The sequence below is a fragment of the Fragaria vesca genome, linkage group LG6, assembly GCF_000184155.1.
Source record: "Fragaria vesca subsp. vesca linkage group LG6, FraVesHawaii_1.0, whole genome shotgun sequence".
Lineage (NCBI taxonomy): Eukaryota > Viridiplantae > Streptophyta > Magnoliopsida > Rosales > Rosaceae > Fragaria > Fragaria vesca.
This window is the reverse complement of record NC_020496.1, coordinates 36,984,879-37,002,500: the sequence shown is the minus strand read 5'-3', so window position 1 is coordinate 37,002,500 and position 17,622 is coordinate 36,984,879. Positions and strand designations below refer to the sequence as shown.

The 17,622-nt window shown below is 38.7% G+C and overlaps 4 protein-coding genes across 4 annotated transcripts in view; 2 read left to right on the top strand and 2 right to left on the bottom strand.

Moving 5' to 3' along the window:
- The first annotated feature begins 1,140 nt into the window (after window positions 1–1,140).
- LOC101293507 lies at window positions 1,141–2,386 on the top strand. The gene is made up of 2 exons (XM_004304567.1): window positions 1,141–1,146; window positions 1,345–2,386. Exon 2 carries the CDS (start codon window positions 1,396–1,398, stop codon window positions 2,224–2,226), a length of 831 nt encoding a protein of 276 aa, XP_004304615.1. The 5' UTR covers window positions 1,141–1,146; window positions 1,345–1,395; the 3' UTR covers window positions 2,227–2,386.
- Window positions 2,387–5,586: 3,200 nt separating this feature from the next.
- On the bottom strand, window positions 5,587–6,144 carry LOC101293224 (E3 ubiquitin ligase BIG BROTHER-related-like). Its single transcript, XM_004306294.1, has one exon. The coding sequence runs from the start codon at window positions 6,142–6,144 to the stop codon at window positions 5,587–5,589; it is 558 nt and encodes a 185-aa protein (XP_004306342.1).
- On the bottom strand, window positions 5,914–11,494 carry LOC101293216 (protein farnesyltransferase subunit beta-like). The gene is made up of 15 exons (XM_004304566.1): window positions 11,355–11,494; window positions 11,166–11,252; window positions 10,959–11,064; window positions 10,807–10,842; window positions 10,536–10,618; window positions 10,404–10,457; window positions 10,159–10,210; window positions 9,561–9,625; window positions 9,298–9,354; window positions 8,696–8,768; window positions 8,407–8,493; window positions 8,108–8,294; window positions 7,833–7,957; window positions 6,912–7,163; window positions 5,914–6,240 (listed from the first exon to the last, which is right to left on the bottom strand). The coding sequence occupies exons 1-14, from the start codon at window positions 11,465–11,467 to the stop codon at window positions 6,930–6,932; spliced, it is 1,359 nt and encodes a 452-aa protein (XP_004304614.1). The 5' UTR covers window positions 11,468–11,494; the 3' UTR covers window positions 5,914–6,240; window positions 6,912–6,929.
- A 3,570-nt stretch (window positions 11,495–15,064) lies between these two features.
- Window positions 15,065–17,622, top strand: part of LOC101292916 (formate dehydrogenase, mitochondrial-like) — a 2,608-nt gene continuing 50 nt past the window's right edge. The window contains exons 1-6 of the mRNA XM_004304565.1: window positions 15,065–15,239; window positions 15,346–15,517; window positions 15,682–16,222; window positions 16,560–16,684; window positions 17,189–17,301; window positions 17,399–17,622. The exon at window positions 17,399–17,622 is cut by the window's right edge and continues 50 nt beyond it. Of these exons, the coding sequence (XP_004304613.1) occupies window positions 15,153–15,239; window positions 15,346–15,517; window positions 15,682–16,222; window positions 16,560–16,684; window positions 17,189–17,301; window positions 17,399–17,512 (1,152 nt within the window). The 5' untranslated portion in view covers window positions 15,065–15,152 and the 3' untranslated portion in view covers window positions 17,513–17,622. The remainder of the gene's footprint in view (window positions 15,240–15,345; window positions 15,518–15,681; window positions 16,223–16,559; window positions 16,685–17,188; window positions 17,302–17,398) is intronic.

Below are 17,622 nucleotides of genomic sequence, written 5' to 3'. Positions count from 1 at the left end.
TACTACTACTACTACTACTACTACTACTAGTCGTCGTCGTCGTCGTCGTCTCTCTCTCTCTCTCTCTCTCTCTCTCTCTCTCTCTCTCTCTCTCTCTCTCTCTCTCTCTCTCTCTCTCTCTCCGATTCGAATCCCCACCGCTTCGGTCTGCGCCGGACTCAGAAGATCAGCTCCAAGCTTCATTCCCCGCCGTGCAGCGTCACTGTGAGTCTGCAACTCTCTTTTGAAACCATAATTTTTGTATCCAACTCGACACCGTTTCGGATGCAAATGCAAATCTGCACTTTCGGTGTGAGACTTTATAGCTGGGCAGCTCAGTCGGAGCTTGTGGAACTGTAATTGTGGTGCTTCGGTTTCGATCTTGTGTGTTTAGCTATAAATGCGGGGTCGATCTAGCATGCAGCAGATATCTAGCAGGCGGAGTCGATCGAGCGGCGGAGTCGATCGAGCGGCGAAGTCAATCTAGCAGCGACGAAGTCGATCGGCGAGGTGCAGGTGGCGGAGACGATCGGCGAGGTCGATCTTGCAATTACGGCGGATTCGATCGGCGTTGTGTGGTGTGCAGAGAGAGAGAGAGAGAGTATGATAGATCGGAGAGAGAATATATTTTTGGTGTTAAGGCAGTGGCAATTTTGTAGTTTTTTTAGAAAAGATTGGTTTTTTAGGTATTTTGCGTAAAAATTGCTGACTGGGCGTGAGACTATACATTATGGGCTTGGGCTTATGTCCTTATTTGTTTAAATCTGTTGCAAGGTGGTTTTTTTGTGTTTTGGAACTGTCTATGGTAGTGGGTTGTCATTTTCTCAATTCCTAAAGGATTCTAGGCCAAAAAAGATTCATGGGTCAGCTAAATGCGTTAGCTAATATAGGCCAGAATGTATGATAGTATTCTCAGTTCCTTGTTTCATGTTATATGATCTGTTTTAATATAGGCTAAATCTTTAATTGAGAACTGAGATCCCATAAGGATCGCTGTTTTAATCATTATGGCTGTGCCGAAACTGGATGTGATTAAGAGATTCAAAGACCCTATCATGCTGTTCAGATTTATGCTAATATGTTTCTCATTCTTTCAGTTCCTTGTATCATGCTACCTTTATCCTCGCCTCCATCCCTCGCTGGCTTCATTCCTTTGAATTTCATAAGGTCAGTTTTTAAGTTGTTAGTTAGCTTCAGTTTTTATTCTGATTAATTTTGATTAGTTCTCCATTTAGTTTAGTAATTTGTATCTGTGTCTGGAATCCTTGTCGATTTAGGGCTAGCTAGTTCCATGGAGGGTTCATTTCTTAATCCTTGTAGAAGAGACTCTTCTTCTCTTTAAATTAAAACCTAGCCTGATCCTAGATTAGAGGCTCTTTCTCCTTGTTGATAGCAGCTACAATAGTCTCCATAAGCATGTCCGAGAACGAGAAGCATTATTTCTTTAGCAGAGTGTTGCAAAGAGAGAAAAGAGAACTGATAGCAGATAAAGTGAACTGGCTTCCCATCGGATTTTACTATCTTAAGGTTAGGCGCTGCTGGTATGATGATCCAACATACATTAATGCTGAAAGCTCCGTAGCTACAAGAAGCACTTCAATCCCTTACTCCTGTAGTGACCACAGACGATGGTATGCGGAACTTATGGCTGAACACCTTTCGATAATGGGCGTCCCACAAGAAGAGCAGCCAACTGTCCTTGAAAAACTATTTCAGGTGCTCCGAGTGGCACGCCCCCTGCGCATCATCAATGTCGTAATAGCTGACATTACTGCATGCTTGTTGGGTGGTTTCCGTGATGATGCTACCGTTCATAGACTTATAACGGAGGGTCCTGAGGGTCCTGATCTTCAACTTAAGATAAATTATCAGCATGAATCGTGCTTTGAATTGCTTCCATTGCGTGATGTTGACTATCATCCTAACACCTCCGATAGGATTACATGGGGATCCTTTGATACTGGCAGGCTCAGGTTTGTTCCTGCGACTAGATCATCAATTGAGAGTTTGCAAAAAGTGAGACTCGATAGTATGGGAGAGGCTACTATAAAACAGAACCCGACATGTAGGATATGTACGGATGAACTTGCCGAAGGAGGCCTAGTTGATCAACTGATTGTTCGTTTGCCTTGCGCACACTATTATCATGTACATTGCATTGTCCAATGGCTGGAGGTGAATCACGTCTGCCCCTTGTGCCGATATGCAATGCCAACCGTGGAAGAGGGGGAGCCATCGAATTCCTAAAGGATTTTAGGCCAAAAAAGATTCATGGCTCAGCATATAAGGCCAAATTGTTCTTAGAATCGTAAATTGTATGATAGTATTCTCAGTTCCTTGTTTCATGTTGTGTGATCTGTAAAATCTTTAATTGAGAATTGAGATCACTGTTTTAATCATTGTGGCTGTGCCGAAACTGGATGTGATTATTTTGAAACTTTTTAGAGGTTCGCAGACCCTGTCATGCTGGCTAGAGTGTTCAGAACATCTACCATATAACCCTATTACTGTCAACCTCATGCAGACATGATAAACATTTACCCTATCTATATATGACTTAATGAGTGACATTTCAGTTCACATTATGTAAATTTCTTAACCAATACAGCATGTATAAGACAATAAGTATAGAGTTTGTTATATGCAGTCAAGTAATTTAGCTGCATATATATATTGAGGATTTGATGGTTATTTTGATATTCATCGTTCCTTTTCCAACTAAATGTTGTTTTACACTCCATAAGTTTCGCCACCATCATGAATAGACTAGCTAGCTAGTGACAGATTTGTGAGCAATAAAGTTTCAAGACCACCAGTACCAACTACCACTGCAGAGGAGCTCCAAGCAAACTCGCTAGCTCGTTGTATGAATATAGATATGATCATCCAAAACCTTTATGCATGTCTGATGAAACATACCACGAGCTGTCTGTTAATGATTGAGGTCGATCAGTCATTAGTGAGTGTCAAGAATTCAGAAATTTTCCAATTGACTTTACAGGTTTAATCACAACTCCCTTTGAAAATTTTCTGGTGATGGAAGATACTGAAAAGAGTTTATTGGATGAAATAGCAGACCTGGACAGTGTGACACTAATTATCAATTTCAGTAGATGTAATATGCAGGATGTAAATGCAACTGAAGTGTGACTGAAGCCAGAGGATGATCAATCTTCAAGTCTTGCAATTTCAGTTTCAGTAAGGCCTTCTCATATTTGTTTAAGATTTTGTAAATATTCATAGTCTGGAAGATTACTATGTGATTTGTTCGGAAGAACGATCTGCCACCAAATACCCTTTAGCATGTTGGGATGAAAAACATGTGAATCAGTAAAATGTTAAAGACATACGTTCGACCAAATAGGTTTACTTTGTGCTCACGTAAACAGTGAAGATAAGATTCAAGAAAATGATCTTCATATCAAACTATACTTTGTCTACAAATATTAATTTAAGAACGATTACACACACGTGAGCACGTGCAGGAAGGCTAGTATTACATAAAACATTAAAATTTAAAACCATGTACTCTAACAACTATACTTAGATAACATAGGCGCCCTTCAGAATTGAACTAAATTTCTTATTTCCTTTAGGAGGGTTGCGGGTGGAGTATTCCAGGCAACGAGTAGTGAGCAATTTATACTTGACGTCCATGGATTTCTCCTCTATTTCGTACTCAAATATTATCACATGAATTCTCTCCTGCTATAATCATACGCCTTCCACTCCTTCTCCTCCTCCTCCCTCACCTTCACCTTCACCTCCACCTCCACCTCATCATCATCATCAGAATCATAATGATGATCATGAGCATCAAAATAAGAATCATAAACATCATAATGAAACTCACGACGGTCATGGTATAAAACAAGACGGACTTTTTTATCTTCTATATGAAAGAACTTACATTGTTCTTGTATAGGAAACGTATGAGGCAATTTTGGCAGTGGTAGAGGTTCCATAGGTTTCATAGAATCACATTCATGCCAAACATGAAAAACTCTAACAGTAAGAGTTTGTTTCAAGTCACATGAGAACATTAGAAAACCATCACCATCACCACGATCAGACTTCAACTTGACAAACAGTGGATCATTACCCCTACCATCAATAACATAGGGAATGCAGCTTCCCAAAGAAGTGTCCAACTCTGTCCATCCTTTTTCCGGTCGGGTGACCTCAAAACCCTAGTACTCCGGTCTTATCTTTCCACCACACTAACATCTTGTTTCCCACAGTTGCATGACAAACAGTTGCAGGACGGGGATATTTCCTAGGAGGCACATCCAGAGGCAACCATTTCTCTTGTGTCCTATCAAACACCTCGAATGAGTTGGAATAACTCGGGCCACCGAAACAATATACTTGGCCAGCCACCTCTTCCAGGAAGGGACCGGGTCTGCTAGTCTTATACACTTGCGAGGGCTGCAATGTGGGGTTCGCATCTATGCTTGGATCCGTCTCAAATTCACACACTTCTTTACTTAAAATAAAAGGGTTAAAGTATTCCTCTCTGTTCATTACCACGCCACCGGAGAAAATAATTTTAGAGCCTATGAGACTAGTACTCATCATGAAGGGAAAATCCATGTCTGGTCCGCATCCATGTCCCTAACTTAAGTTCGGTGCCATGATCACCATCAGTTGGTGGTGCTGCCAACAATTCGCTCAATTGAATGGTTTTAATAACGTGAGCGCTGTCAAAACGATGTATCTTCTCCTCAAAACATAAGTAGAGGGACTTACTCTTCAAGCTTTCTTCTTTCATGGTTCCTTTCTTGTCTTTCTCCTCTCCCACAAGCGGTGCTAAAGTAGCACAATTTCTTCTGATTAATCCAGACAACATGCTAATTTTCTTCGGCCCCTTCTCCCAGTAGCTTGCTAAGGCTGTCGCCGCTGTCGCTATGCACCGCCGTCTATACCAGGCCATCGCATATATACTTCTAGAAACCCTTTCGACAGATAGGGTTAGGATTTCCAAACCTTTTACTCTTATAAGGCCAATGCAGTGGGACGAGATATAAATCATTTTGTTGCCCGTAAAGAAATCTTATGCAGTAAATACCATTGAATATGAGATATCTTGCTGTTTAGGGAGAACCTAATCCCACCCCGTTAAAACCTTAATACATTTCTTGTTTTTTTTTTTTTTTTTTTTCCTGATGCTGTAGGTTACAAAAACGATGTCATGTAATTGGTACATTGAGTTGTTAAAACACTAGCGTAAAGCAGAGGCTTCAATTCATCAGCTGTTACAAGATATATGAATATTTTATGAAAGTAATGTATAACTCTAGTCCACCATTCTCTTCCTGTCCTAAAATTGACCAAATTACATGTCTGAAATTATCAAACTGTTACGTTGCACACCACATGGATGATCGTATCTATTAATCTATATTCATACAACGAGCTTGCTTGGAGCTCAAAAGGGTGATCCTTGTGGGATCTCAATTCTCAAGCAAAGATTTTACAAATAACATAACCTGAAACAAGGAATTGAGAATACCATCATAGAATTTACGATTCTAAGAACATTTTGGCCTATATTAGCTAACGCAATATTTAGCTGAACTATGAATCTTTTTTGGCCTAGATTAATCTTTAGGAACTCGATGGCTCCCCCTCTTCCACAGTTGGCATTGCATATCGGCACAAGGGGCAGACATGATTCACCTCCGGCCATTGGACAATGCAATGTACATGATAACAGTGTGCGCAAGGCAAACGAAAAATCAGTTGATCAACTCGGCCTTCTTGGGCAAATTCATCCTTACATATACTACATGTCGGGTTCTGTTTTATAGTAGCCTCTCCCAAACTATCGAGTCTCACTTTTTGCAAACTCTCAATTGATGATCTAGTCGCAGGAACAAACCTGAGCCTGCCAGTATCAAAGGATCCCCATGTAATCCTATCGGAGGTGTTAGGATGATAGTCAACATCACGCAATGGAAGCAATTCAAAGCCCGATTCATGCTGATAATCCATCTTAAGTTGAAGATCAGAACACTCCATTATAAGTCTATGAACGGTAGCATCGTCACGAAAACCACCCAATAAGCACGCTGTAATGTCAGCTATTACGACATTGACAAGCCGCAGGGGGCGTGCAACTTGAACCACCTGAAATAGTCTTCCAAGAACTGTTAGGCTGCTCATCTAGTGGGACGCCCATTATTGAAAGGTGATCAGCCATAGGTTCTGCATACCATCGTCTGTCGTCACTACAGGGGTAAGGGATTAAAGTGCTTTTTCCTGCAGCATTAATGTATGTTGGATCATCATACCAGCAACGCCTAACCTTGAGATAAAAAAATTCGATCCAAAGCCAGTTCACTTTATCTACTATCAGTTCTCTTTTTTTCTCTTTGCAACACTCCTGCTAAAGAAAAAATGCTTCTCGTTCTCGGACATGCTTATGGAGATTATTGTAGCTAGTATCAACAAGGAGAAAAGGCCTCTAATCTAGGATCAGGCTAGGTCTAAATATCGACAAGGATTCCAGACAGTTCACCTCCATGGTTTGCCTTGCTAAAAAGACTTTCACAGATGTTTTGCTAAGAGGTAGATTGAAATTTTACTGATTTATAGTAACTTAATGTTTTACTTTTTTACCAACTGAAACTTTACTTTTCACCGTTTGGCATCTTACGTTTAACTTTTCACCATTTGTTCACAAGGCCTGAGTTTCCTCCCATCTTAGTTATGCAATCTCTATTTATGAATGTAAAAGGCCTATATGAATGTAACAGTTTCTACCAAGATGCAATGGTTGATCAAGATATATGAATATGTAACAGTAATGTACGACCTTAGTCCACCATTCTCTGCCTGTCCTAAAATTGATCAGATTCTATGTATCAAAGGCCTGAAACTATCAACAGTAAAAATAGCACACAACATGCGTTTTCAAGTTAATGGAGAACCTTGAAGTTGGATACTGCCTAGTGTGTTGTGAAGAATTCTCGCGCTTCATTGTACTGATCTAAGACAACGTTGAAGAGAGGATGAATTGGGATCAACAGATTGGAAGAGGGACCTTTAATTGCTCGAGCCATAACTGGAGATCCAGCGTCTGAGCAGATATGCTGACATACCGAGAGACCACTTAGGCAATAACATGTGTGATAAAAATCTTTATTTTTGCCAGGTTTGTCTATCAGTCCACCATTCTCTGCCTGTATTCACCAAATCAATTTAGAATATCAACACCAAGGACGTAATAATATACAAATATGATAGATGAAACTCCACATTAATGATTAACAATAGAAAGTATCACTACTGTTTTCTTCTACTGAAGCAAATCGTAAAGTGTAATAATCGATCCGCCAAGCATCTACATTTCCAGATCACAGCGCACAACTAATAATCCAATAATTTGGAAATCCAGTATCGATTAAGCAATCAAAAATTTCTTTAAACTTTAGACTTTGGTTCATGTATACGTTTCTGTTGCAGATGTGTCCCATACAGATACAGCTAAATGTGTGCGCGTGTGAATATGTGGTAGGTATATCTGTCTTCAGCTAGGTACACAGCAGCTTCTATCACAACTTAACAAATGATATAGTATGAAACAGGTACTCATTTTGACCTTATTAAAGTGTTATTTAGGCTTTCGGGTTCAAGTTGTTCAACCGAAGCTTTAATCTTATGCTTAACAGACTCCTAATCCAACAGTCAATACATGCCACCTAATCATGGCTAATGCCCCTACAACAATTTTCAAAAAGCTGCCTCTCCCAATACACAAATGTAAAAGGGCAGCAGAATGTATTATGGGTTTAAACTAATCAGGAAAAATGAGACTTCCATTTGCAAAACCCATCCAGATACAAACTAACCTGTGTGCACAAGAGTATGTACTGCTGCAATGCAACGGCATCGAAAAGCGGCTTCGTTTCTACGCTTCTGTTGATAAAATCATATCCAATATCACTGTAATTCACTGGAAAGGGAACATTCAACCCTGCATTACAAAAAGGGGAAAACTAAATTAAACCTCACAGCAGGTAAAACTAGAAAAATATAAACAAACATATGGGTATCAAAACCAATTTGTTACTACTGTATCAAACATACAAAGCCATACATCTGAAACTTGTCTAACTCCGCATACCTTCCTGTCTAAAACCCCCAGTGTCATCAACCTGAGATGAAGTGCCTTTAGAAATTTTGCCCACTTCAGATATATGAGCTGTTGTAGAAGTGTGTGATGTATCCAAACTGCAGTGTCCCACATCTGGGAGCACAATTTGCTCCGCACTAACTGAAGGTAGTCTTTGTAATAATGCAAAAGCACCTCCCTGGTCATATATCTTAGTTAATTCAACTATGATGCAGAAAATCCCTAGGACCAAGAATTAAAAAGAAAAAAGAACAAATGAATAAAGACAGAGTTCTCATAAAGACAATCACCTGCCAGAAAGAGTAGCAACCATCAACCAACTTATTAGTCCTCCCCTGAAATCCAAATTCCACCCCATGTCGAAAGACCAACCAATCCTAATACAAGAAAAAAGTTATATGCAAGAAACTACAGAGCATGTTCATAGAAACCATAATAAGAGGAAAGCTACAGTGAATATTACACACAGCAGAGTACAAACAAATGAAGAAATTACTTGAATAGACATCAATATTTATATTAAATTATATAGTGAATTATCATCCCATTCGAATCACACAACGAATAAAGAAATCTTACAATTAGTCTAGGCAAGTTCAAATGATTGACCTCATTAATCAGAATCATTGTTGCCAGCCCACAATAGGTGTACCTGATGAAAATGTTGTCAGTTCTATGTAAATGTTGTGCTACATAATACAACATACTGTCACATGACACATTCATCTTGACTGGTGAGCAGATCTAGGAAGGAAGCTAAATACATTTCCTCCAAATGTTCACTGAGATAATTGGCATCACTGAGTTTGCCACTTCGCATATAGTATCTTCTTAAGTAATTTGCCAGATGTTAAAACAGGTAGAAGGTGAGTGAACGGAAGACAGGAAGCCAAAAAGACATACATATTCAACTTTGGCAGAGGAGCCACCTTAAGAGTTTACATAGATAATTTTATTAGCAAGTGTTATTCATAATAAGGCATATCTAATGTCATGTTATTACTCGGCAACATTCAAAAATAATGCACAAGGACTTTCAAGCTCATGATTAGGAGTCACTAACTCCTCAACATTATCAGACAAAGGTAAGAGAACATTCATGCGAATCCCATTTATAGTCTTTAAATGTTGCTTTGCATAAATTTGTGTAGTCTATAAACAGATGCAAGTCTGATACATACCCACCATGAGCTTCAGAGCCAGGTTCCCCAGATATACCACCTTCATAAGTCTGACAACTGCAAAGAAACACAAATCTCAGTTTAAAAAAGCCATCCGCAATAGAGCGCACACAATGCAAGAATAATGCAAGTATGTCAATATATCTCAACCAAGGATGAACTCACAATACCAAGTCTATGACTGTCTAAAACAGAAAAGAAAAGGAAATATGACAACTCAGTAACGTCCAGTGGCACTAAAGATTCATGCCTTGGAAGCTCACCTTAAAATGTAATTACCAACATTATCAACCAGTTCATGATCCAGAATGTTCAAAACACTTGCTACCTGCAAAAATGAGTTAATTGAACATGTAAATAACTTGTAACTATGTAATATAAAACATAATAGTAAATAATACAAGCATATGTTCGCACGGAGCCCAATTTTAGACATCTTTCTAAGGATGGTACTAGCAAAAGGATTAGACAGGCCTGTAAGATTTAGGGAGTAGATAGAGGAAGCCTTTAGTCATAGTTTGCGTGTGAATTTGTGGTCAGCTAGTCTAACAACATATGAACATGCACTTTAAGAAAAAAAATGATATATTCTTGATCTCTTGTTACCAAAGTCAAAACATTCAACCTCGTAGTCTTGAGAACTATGCTCAGAAACAGAATACACATTATGAAGGAACTAGAGCATCCGACCAAAAACCAATTGACGATGCCCTACACATGATATAATGTTAGGCAATGGTTTATTTTGCAGATGTTTGTACACTCTTAGCACTTCAAAAATGGGTATGGACACCAGGACCACTGTGTGTACACACACACACACATACAGAGAGAGAGAGAGAGAGAGAGAGAGAGACTTACAGAAATGGCAGTGTAGCAAGCCCGAATATCAATTTCTCCAGCATCATGCATCCTGAGGAAAAGTGATATACAAAAGTGCTGAGAATCATACACACACAGATATATATATATATATATATATATATATATATATCCTCAGCACATTAAACTCGTAAACACCAGTACATTGTTTGCTAACTTCTAAGAGTGTAGATCAAAAACACAATCATAATACTGTAGGAAATTGAGAGAGACAGGGATTATACCTGAAGCCCCCGCTTGGTTGTTTCATTCGCCGCAGAAACGTGTACAGTTCGCGTCTGAGTAAAACAAATTATGTCAGAGAATGGCAGTACTGTTAAATTCATTAAGTTTAATAAGCAGTATCAACAAACCACCTATTAATTGATGAAAGAGCTCTACGACCTCCCAGAGTAATCAGTGCACTGACTGCAGCATAAGTTGTTGCAAGATGTGGCATCTGATCAAATAGTGAATATAACCGTAAGTAAGGAAATCTGCAACAGACACTCCAAGCACTGGTATCTCAATCTAGTGTTCAGTAGAATCAAATTTCACGTTGGGATAAAAGCAGGACTATTAAAGCAAATCAACAAAGATCAAACATCAACTAAGCAACTGAGGCAAATAGCTGGACTAATTACTCGCCTGTCCAGGTCCGCCGCCAAATCCACCATTCTTGTCCTGCAACAAGACACAACTTCATCTGAGAATCAACTTCAAAACATATCATTTGAAAAATAGTTTTAGCTCTAAGCAATGTACAAATCTACACAATGTGGGTTTGCGAATTGCGATACCTGACAACGGCGGAGGAAGTCAATGATTATATTCTTCAATCCATCCTCAACAGGCGCCCCAAGTAAAGCCAACGAGTGCAAAATCCAGTAACACATCCATGGTCGACTGACAAAACAATCATAACCCAATTCAACAAAAAGTCATAAAAATAAAACTTTGATCCAAATTTACAGATACTCATCAAATTCAGGTAATGAGTTACTTACTTAGCATCCAAAGATGAGAACGAGGCCGGCAGTATTCCGAGACCTCTCATCAAGTAGTTTATGTGATCATCCCGCTTAAGTTTCAACCTTTCATATCAAAATCAACCCAATTTAGAAAGTTCAAACTTCCTGAAACCCTAGAATTGATTTTAGGGTTTTTAATTTGGGGGGTTTTGGATTTTCACTTACTTTCGGGTTTGGTCGCTGAGGGGTAGGCCCTCGAAGTGATTGTATATCCGGAGTACCTCACTCTCGACCATCCATTGCTCGCGCTGAGTCCTCGTTGCGACTGGAAACGCCATCTTCGTCTACCTCTGAGCTCCCTCCCACCAAAACGCACCGTTTTGCAGGTAGTATAGCTCTTACTCTTCCTACTGCCTAGTAAAGAAGCGGCGCCAAGTTGAGTTACTGTTGCATAAATAGTAAAGCTCTGAACTTGTGTCTTTATTATATAAAAAAATAAAAAAATACATGTGTCTTGAATTTTTTATTATTATTTTTTAAATAAAAACGTTAAATTTATTAAGAATAAAAATCAAGAGGTCACAGAACATGAAGAACAGAAGGGGTACTACCGACCCAGCTAACATCAATACTGGCAATAAAGGCCAATTTGGCTAACTTATGAGCTATTGTATTAGTTTCTCTATAAACATGAGTAAAGAAAGAAAAAGGGAGACTAGAAAGACTAACTTTGATATCTTCCACAATTATACCAAAACCTGAATTTTTAATCTATGTAGACTTTGTACTATTAACTAAAGCCAAACAATCAGATTCCATAACAAGGGGAGCCAAATCGAACTCACCTGTTGTTTCGCAAGCAATCCTCCCAGCTATTGCTTCAACTAAGTTTGGAGCATTGACATTCTCAATTATGAAACAACACCCCTCCTACTACTTGAGCATCAGAATTTCTAAACACCACTCCAATACCTCCTCTACTAGCACATATCTCAAACGCTCCATCCAAATTGGCTTTCAACCAACCAATTGGAGGAGCAGTCCAAGGTTGATACTAGCGATTACTTCTTTGCTTCTTGATTATAACCGATTTCAATAATATGACATAAGTACGAATCTGGTAGAAAAGATGGTTGTGGGATCGTACCTTATTCTCCCATAACCTGAGATTACGCTCCTTCCAACTTGACCACAATATCACCAGCAAAAGACATAAATCCTCTTTTTTCAATGTTTCAGAGCAGATAATCAACCAATCCATTATAGACATAAGTTGCACTATATATGGTTCGAAAAATTTCACGCAATTCCGGGAATAGCTTGATGAAATCTCTGATAAAACAACAATCCCTGGAAATATGTTTTATGGACTCATACTCAGCATTGCAAAAATAGTAGCCAGCCTTTAAGAACACCTTTTTCAATCTTAACATGGAAATGGTAGGCAAAATAGATGAACATACACGCCAAATGTGCACTTTAATTTTACCTGGTAGACCTGAGAACCAAAGTTTCTTCGTCTCATTAACATTAGATGATGACTGATTCGGATAAACCAACTGGCTAGCAAGTTGATAGGCTGATTTTGTTGAAAATCTCCCTTTCGCATTATAGTGTCAGATGAGCTTGTCGGGAAGTACCTGATGTCTAAGAGGAATATTGAGAATCACCTCTACATCTAATTGTTCATAGTGTTCTTCCAGAATCCCTTTCAGAAATAAACTCACTAACTTGGGAACACCGATTGCTTAACCGGCTCAGTGGACGAAAGTCTCTCAATTTAGGTAACGAAGGATCCTCTCATGTATAAACGGAAGCACCATCACCTATATGCCATCTAGTTCCATTGACCAATAAATCCCTTTCTTCAAAGATGTTCTTCCAACAAACAGAAGCATTAGTATCAACCAAAGCTGACCATAAACTGTCATTGGGGAAGTACCTTGCTTTAAACAATTTGCCGAGCAAATAAACTGATGACTTAACAATTCGCCACCCTTGTTTGGCCAGGAGAGCCAAAGTATGAGCATAAAGGTCTCTCCTTCTTCCTTTGGACGACAAAGTCTCTCCTCCAACATCCAATGGATTTTCCTCTCATTGGGCTTACTTCCCACCAAAACTTAGCACATATCTAGTGGAGTGAATTATAGAAACTTTTCAAAAGCAAAAAACAACTCATAGAATAATATGGGAGAGCCTGAGTTACCACTCTAATCAGATATCTTTCCCAACACCACTCAATATCTTACCTTGCCACCCTTTTAGCAGCTTGTTGCTCAACTGCTCAACATAGTCAAAAGTAGCCGTTTTATTTCTTCCCACAACAGTTGGTAACCCAAGGTACTTAACTACTTATCATGTTTTTGTGTCTTGGACTCTTGGTGTTTAATAGACTAGCTAACTAATGAGTAATGATCTAATTCTAATATGACACGACTCATGATCAATTGCTTTAGAATTCTACGATATCTGTATTTGTCTTTCGAAGTATAGATTACAAAATGATCAAATTATAGGATCACTGAGATGATTTGGACTTCCTATGAATACAAATAGTCAAATAACAAAGAAAAAGAAAACTTTTATGGTAAGTTTTACTTATACGACTCACAACTATATGATTAGACAGATTGATTGATTGAATTGACGGACATACTGATTGACTGAATTGAGAGTCGTTCCACAAATGTGTGATATTGACCTGACTTGGTAAATTTTTGTTTGAAACTTTAGTCTCCCGCTCCACTGATCACGGAAACTACTCCTTATTCCTTAACACAAGATTCTTATGACAAGAAAGAAATACCACCTCCCCGCAATAAAAGAGTTCACTCGTATAAGGTGTTATAATGGTTATTAACTATTTGGAATTTGCTTTAAGAATTCAAATTCAAGTTAAGTGAAGTAGTGTTAGCTAGTTAGGATTAGTGGAAGCAGGCCGCCCACTTGGGATGCTACATGTCGGGTAAAGTTCTTGATCATATCCAAAATGTGTTAAAAGAAAAGCCTTCACTTAGATGGGACACTACTGCCATGCCTTAGGCGGCTCAATTCACCCAAAAACAGAATTATGATCAACAAGTCCAATTTTTCTAAGGATAAGCCCACCAAAGATCACCAAAATCAAAGATTCTCCTCTCTCCTTTTTTGCACAATTTACAAAATAAAATGGTAGACTTTATGTTCTTAACCTTAGACTAACCTTAGACTATGTTAATCTTTAAGTACCTAATTAGATCTTTAGAGTTTAAGACAAGAGGTTATTATAAATACAATTATATATAAATCCCTACTGGTAGGAGTGTAAAAGGTTAGAGCACATTAAAAAATAAAAATCAATGTAGCAACACTTTACTGCTTGCAAAGGATAATCTTTTTAACCATGCTTACAATAAGATAAAACTTCACATCACATCTCACATGAACTAATTTAAAACTTCACATCACATCTCACCTAAACCCTAATTTATCAACAAAAGGAGCCAAATTAATCTCTTTAATTTGAGGATAAAGAGTGTGATTAATTTCCTACATCGTCTCTACTCTTTAAGACACTAATATCGCATATTGTGAAAAATATAGATGCAAATTGTGAAAAATCGACATAACGGTTCTTTTCTTGAAAATTGCCAGAAGAGGAAGAAGCTTCTCCAGACAAGTACACTGTACACGTGTGTATCATGCATCTGGGAAAAAAAGCCATCAGTTTACGGTGTTTTCCCAAATCGAAAAGACAAGTAACCCATCCAAAATTGACCCAAAAAAACAAAAGGTATACAAAAAAAAAAAAAAAAAAAAACAAGGTAACCAGAAGGGAAGAAGAAAAACCAAAGCCGAGGGCTTTTTCGTCAAACACTTCTTCTGTTTGGTGTTCTTGGACTAGCAGACTGAGCTAGATTGTAGACTATAAATAAAGCCGAGGACTCTGATCATATGCAACACAGAACCTTCTCACTTCTTATCTGATATCTCACTCTCGCACTTTGTACTCCTCAATCTCCGGTCCTTGGTCTGTTTCGAAAAATGGCTATGAAGGGTGCGATTGTCTCGGCTGCTAAGGCTCTTGCCTCACCACGCTCATCCTCCACTGTCCTCTCCAGGCACCTCCACGTAATTTAGCTTCTAAATATATATAGTTTTAGTGCTTATATATATAGGTGTTGATTTATGGGATCGTTTTTGTTGTAACTGAGTCCTGAGCAAGTGAAATTTACAGGCATCTCCGGGGAGCAAGAAGATTGTTGGGGTGTTCTACAAGGCGAATGAGTATGCCAAACTCAACCCTGATTTTTTGGGTTGTGAGGAAAACGCTTTGGGCATTAGGGACTGGCTGGAATCGCAGGGACACAAATATATTGTTACTGATGACAAGGAGGGACCAAATTGTGGTTAGTACTACTTTTGTATAATGTGATCAGAATCATCAGATTTCGTATTGCATGTAGATGAATTTGTCTGATCATTGACCTCAAGCTTGTTAATTTAATTGTGCCAATTGCTTAGGATGAGGTTGTTTTTGGTTGAATTGTTTGTTGTGATGTTGTTAATGCAGAGCTTGAGAAACACATTGAGGATATGCATGTTCTGATCACAACCCCTTTCCACCCTGCCTATGTCACGGCGGAGAGGATTAAAAAGGCCAAGAATTTGCAGCTTCTTTTGACTGCCGGAATTGGCTCTGACCACATTGACCTCAAGGCTGCCGCGGCGGCTGGACTGACGGTTGCTGAGGTCACCGGGAGCAATACTGTGTCGGTTGCGGAAGATGAACTCATGAGAATCCTCATTCTTATGAGGAACTTTGTTCCGGGGTATCAGCAGGCTGTTAATGGGGATTGGAAGGTTGCAGCCATTTCCTACAGGGCTTATGATTTGGAAGGGAAGACAGTTGGTACTGTTGGAGCTGGAAGAATCGGGAAGCTTTTGATGCAAAGGTTGAAGCCTTTCAACTGTAATATCCTCTATCATGACAGAATTAAGGCTGATGCCGAGTTTGAGAAAGAGACCGGGGCTAAGTTCGAGGAGGATCTTGATAAGATGCTTCCGAAATGTGATGTTGTTGTTGTCAACACCCCCCTAACAGAAAAGACAAGGTACAAATCTCCAGCCTAATCTTATTATTTTCTAACATAATTGAGTGTCTAGACATTATTAATCAGTTCTTTAGTAGGTTCTCTCTTGTGTGGAAGTAGTTATCTACTGTTAAACCTTATCTTGATATTCTATTGTTGAGATGTGTTCAAACTTTATGAATTATTAATATTGTGACTCAGAGCTATGTAGATAAGATGAGGTTACATTAAGATAATGAGTTTGAACTTTGCAAAAGATTGATGATTTGACCCAGTGGCATGTCTGATAAAAGACTAATCTTGGCCAGCATGTATGCGATTCAAACTTAATTAATACTATCTGTAATTTTTGACTCAGGGGGATGTTTGATAAAGAGAGAATTTCCAAGCTCAAGAAGGGAGTCCTGATCGTGAACAATGCCCGTGGGGCAATTATGGACACGCAAGCAGTTGTTGATGCTTGCAACAGTGGACACATAGCAGGTATTACAGAATTGAATGAATTTCAAAAATGGAGAAACCTGCTGATGATACAAAATTTAAAGTTCATTGTACTCAGCATCTTTCTAGTGGATATATTGTCTTTTATAACCAGGGTAACTTGAGAAGATGATTTGGAAGAAAGTAAGCTCTTAATGTGGAGAATGAGTCTAAAGTTTTAAGAATTTCCTTCTTCTTTGTTCTCATTATCACTTTATCAGTTAACCATATTCAGAAAAGAACCAATCTTTCATGAGTTCCATATCTTAGATATCCTTACTGTTACTTGAGGGAAGAGAACTCTCGGTCAAATCCCTCTTTTTTTTTCTTTTTTTTTTTTGTAACTTTAGCTAATGGTTTCAGTTTTAAAATTTTGCGATGAGTTGCATAAGAAAGAATGCATAGGTATAATATTGTTTTTACTAAATGGAAGGGAAATGTTTTTAACCAAGGCCTACTTTTTTGATCTAAAGGCTCATGGTTTTATGTTATTCTGTAATTTTCCAGGTTACAGTGGCGATGTCTGGAACCCCCAACCAGCTCCCAAAGACCATCCATGGCGTTACATGCCAAACCATGCCATGACCCCTCATACATCTGGCACCACAATTGATGGACAGGTACATAATGATCCTTACAAAATGTTTTCTCCTGTAAATTCTTGTGGTATCATTTCATCTGTTTCTACAATTCACACTGTAAATGAAACCTGTGCAGTTACGTTATGCTGCTGGTACCAAGGATATGCTTGACCGGTACTTCAAGGGCGAAGAATTTCCAGCACAAAACTACATTGTCAAGGAGGGCAAGCTAGCAAGCCAGTACCAGTGAGGAGGAGTACTTCTGAAAAACTGTTGCCAAAAGCTTTCTTTGGAAGAATAATGTTACTGATATAGTGATCTTAGCCTCCTTAGGGTCTGTGCACCCACTCTCTCTCTCTC

Bases quoted from the DNA above. Each gene is read 5' to 3' on its own strand.
- LOC101293224 (XM_004306294.1), bottom strand. From the start codon at position 6,144: ATGAGCAGCCTAACAGTTCTTGGAAGACTATTTCAGGTGGTTCAAGTT.
- LOC101293216 (XM_004304566.1), bottom strand. From the start codon at position 11,467: ATGGCGTTTCCAGTCGCAACGAGGACTCAGCGCGAGCAATGGATGGTC. The intron at 8,494-8,695 runs GTAAGATTTCTT...TTCTTGTATTAG, and splicing joins TGAACTTGCCTAGACTAATT to GATTGGTTGGTCTTTCGACA. The intron at 7,164-7,832 runs GTTAGTTTGTAT...TGGTGAATACAG, and splicing joins ACATACTCTTGTGCACACAG to GCAGAGAATGGTGGACTGAT.
- LOC101293507 (XM_004304567.1), top strand. From the start codon at position 1,396: ATGTCCGAGAACGAGAAGCATTATTTCTTTAGCAGAGTGTTGCAAAGA.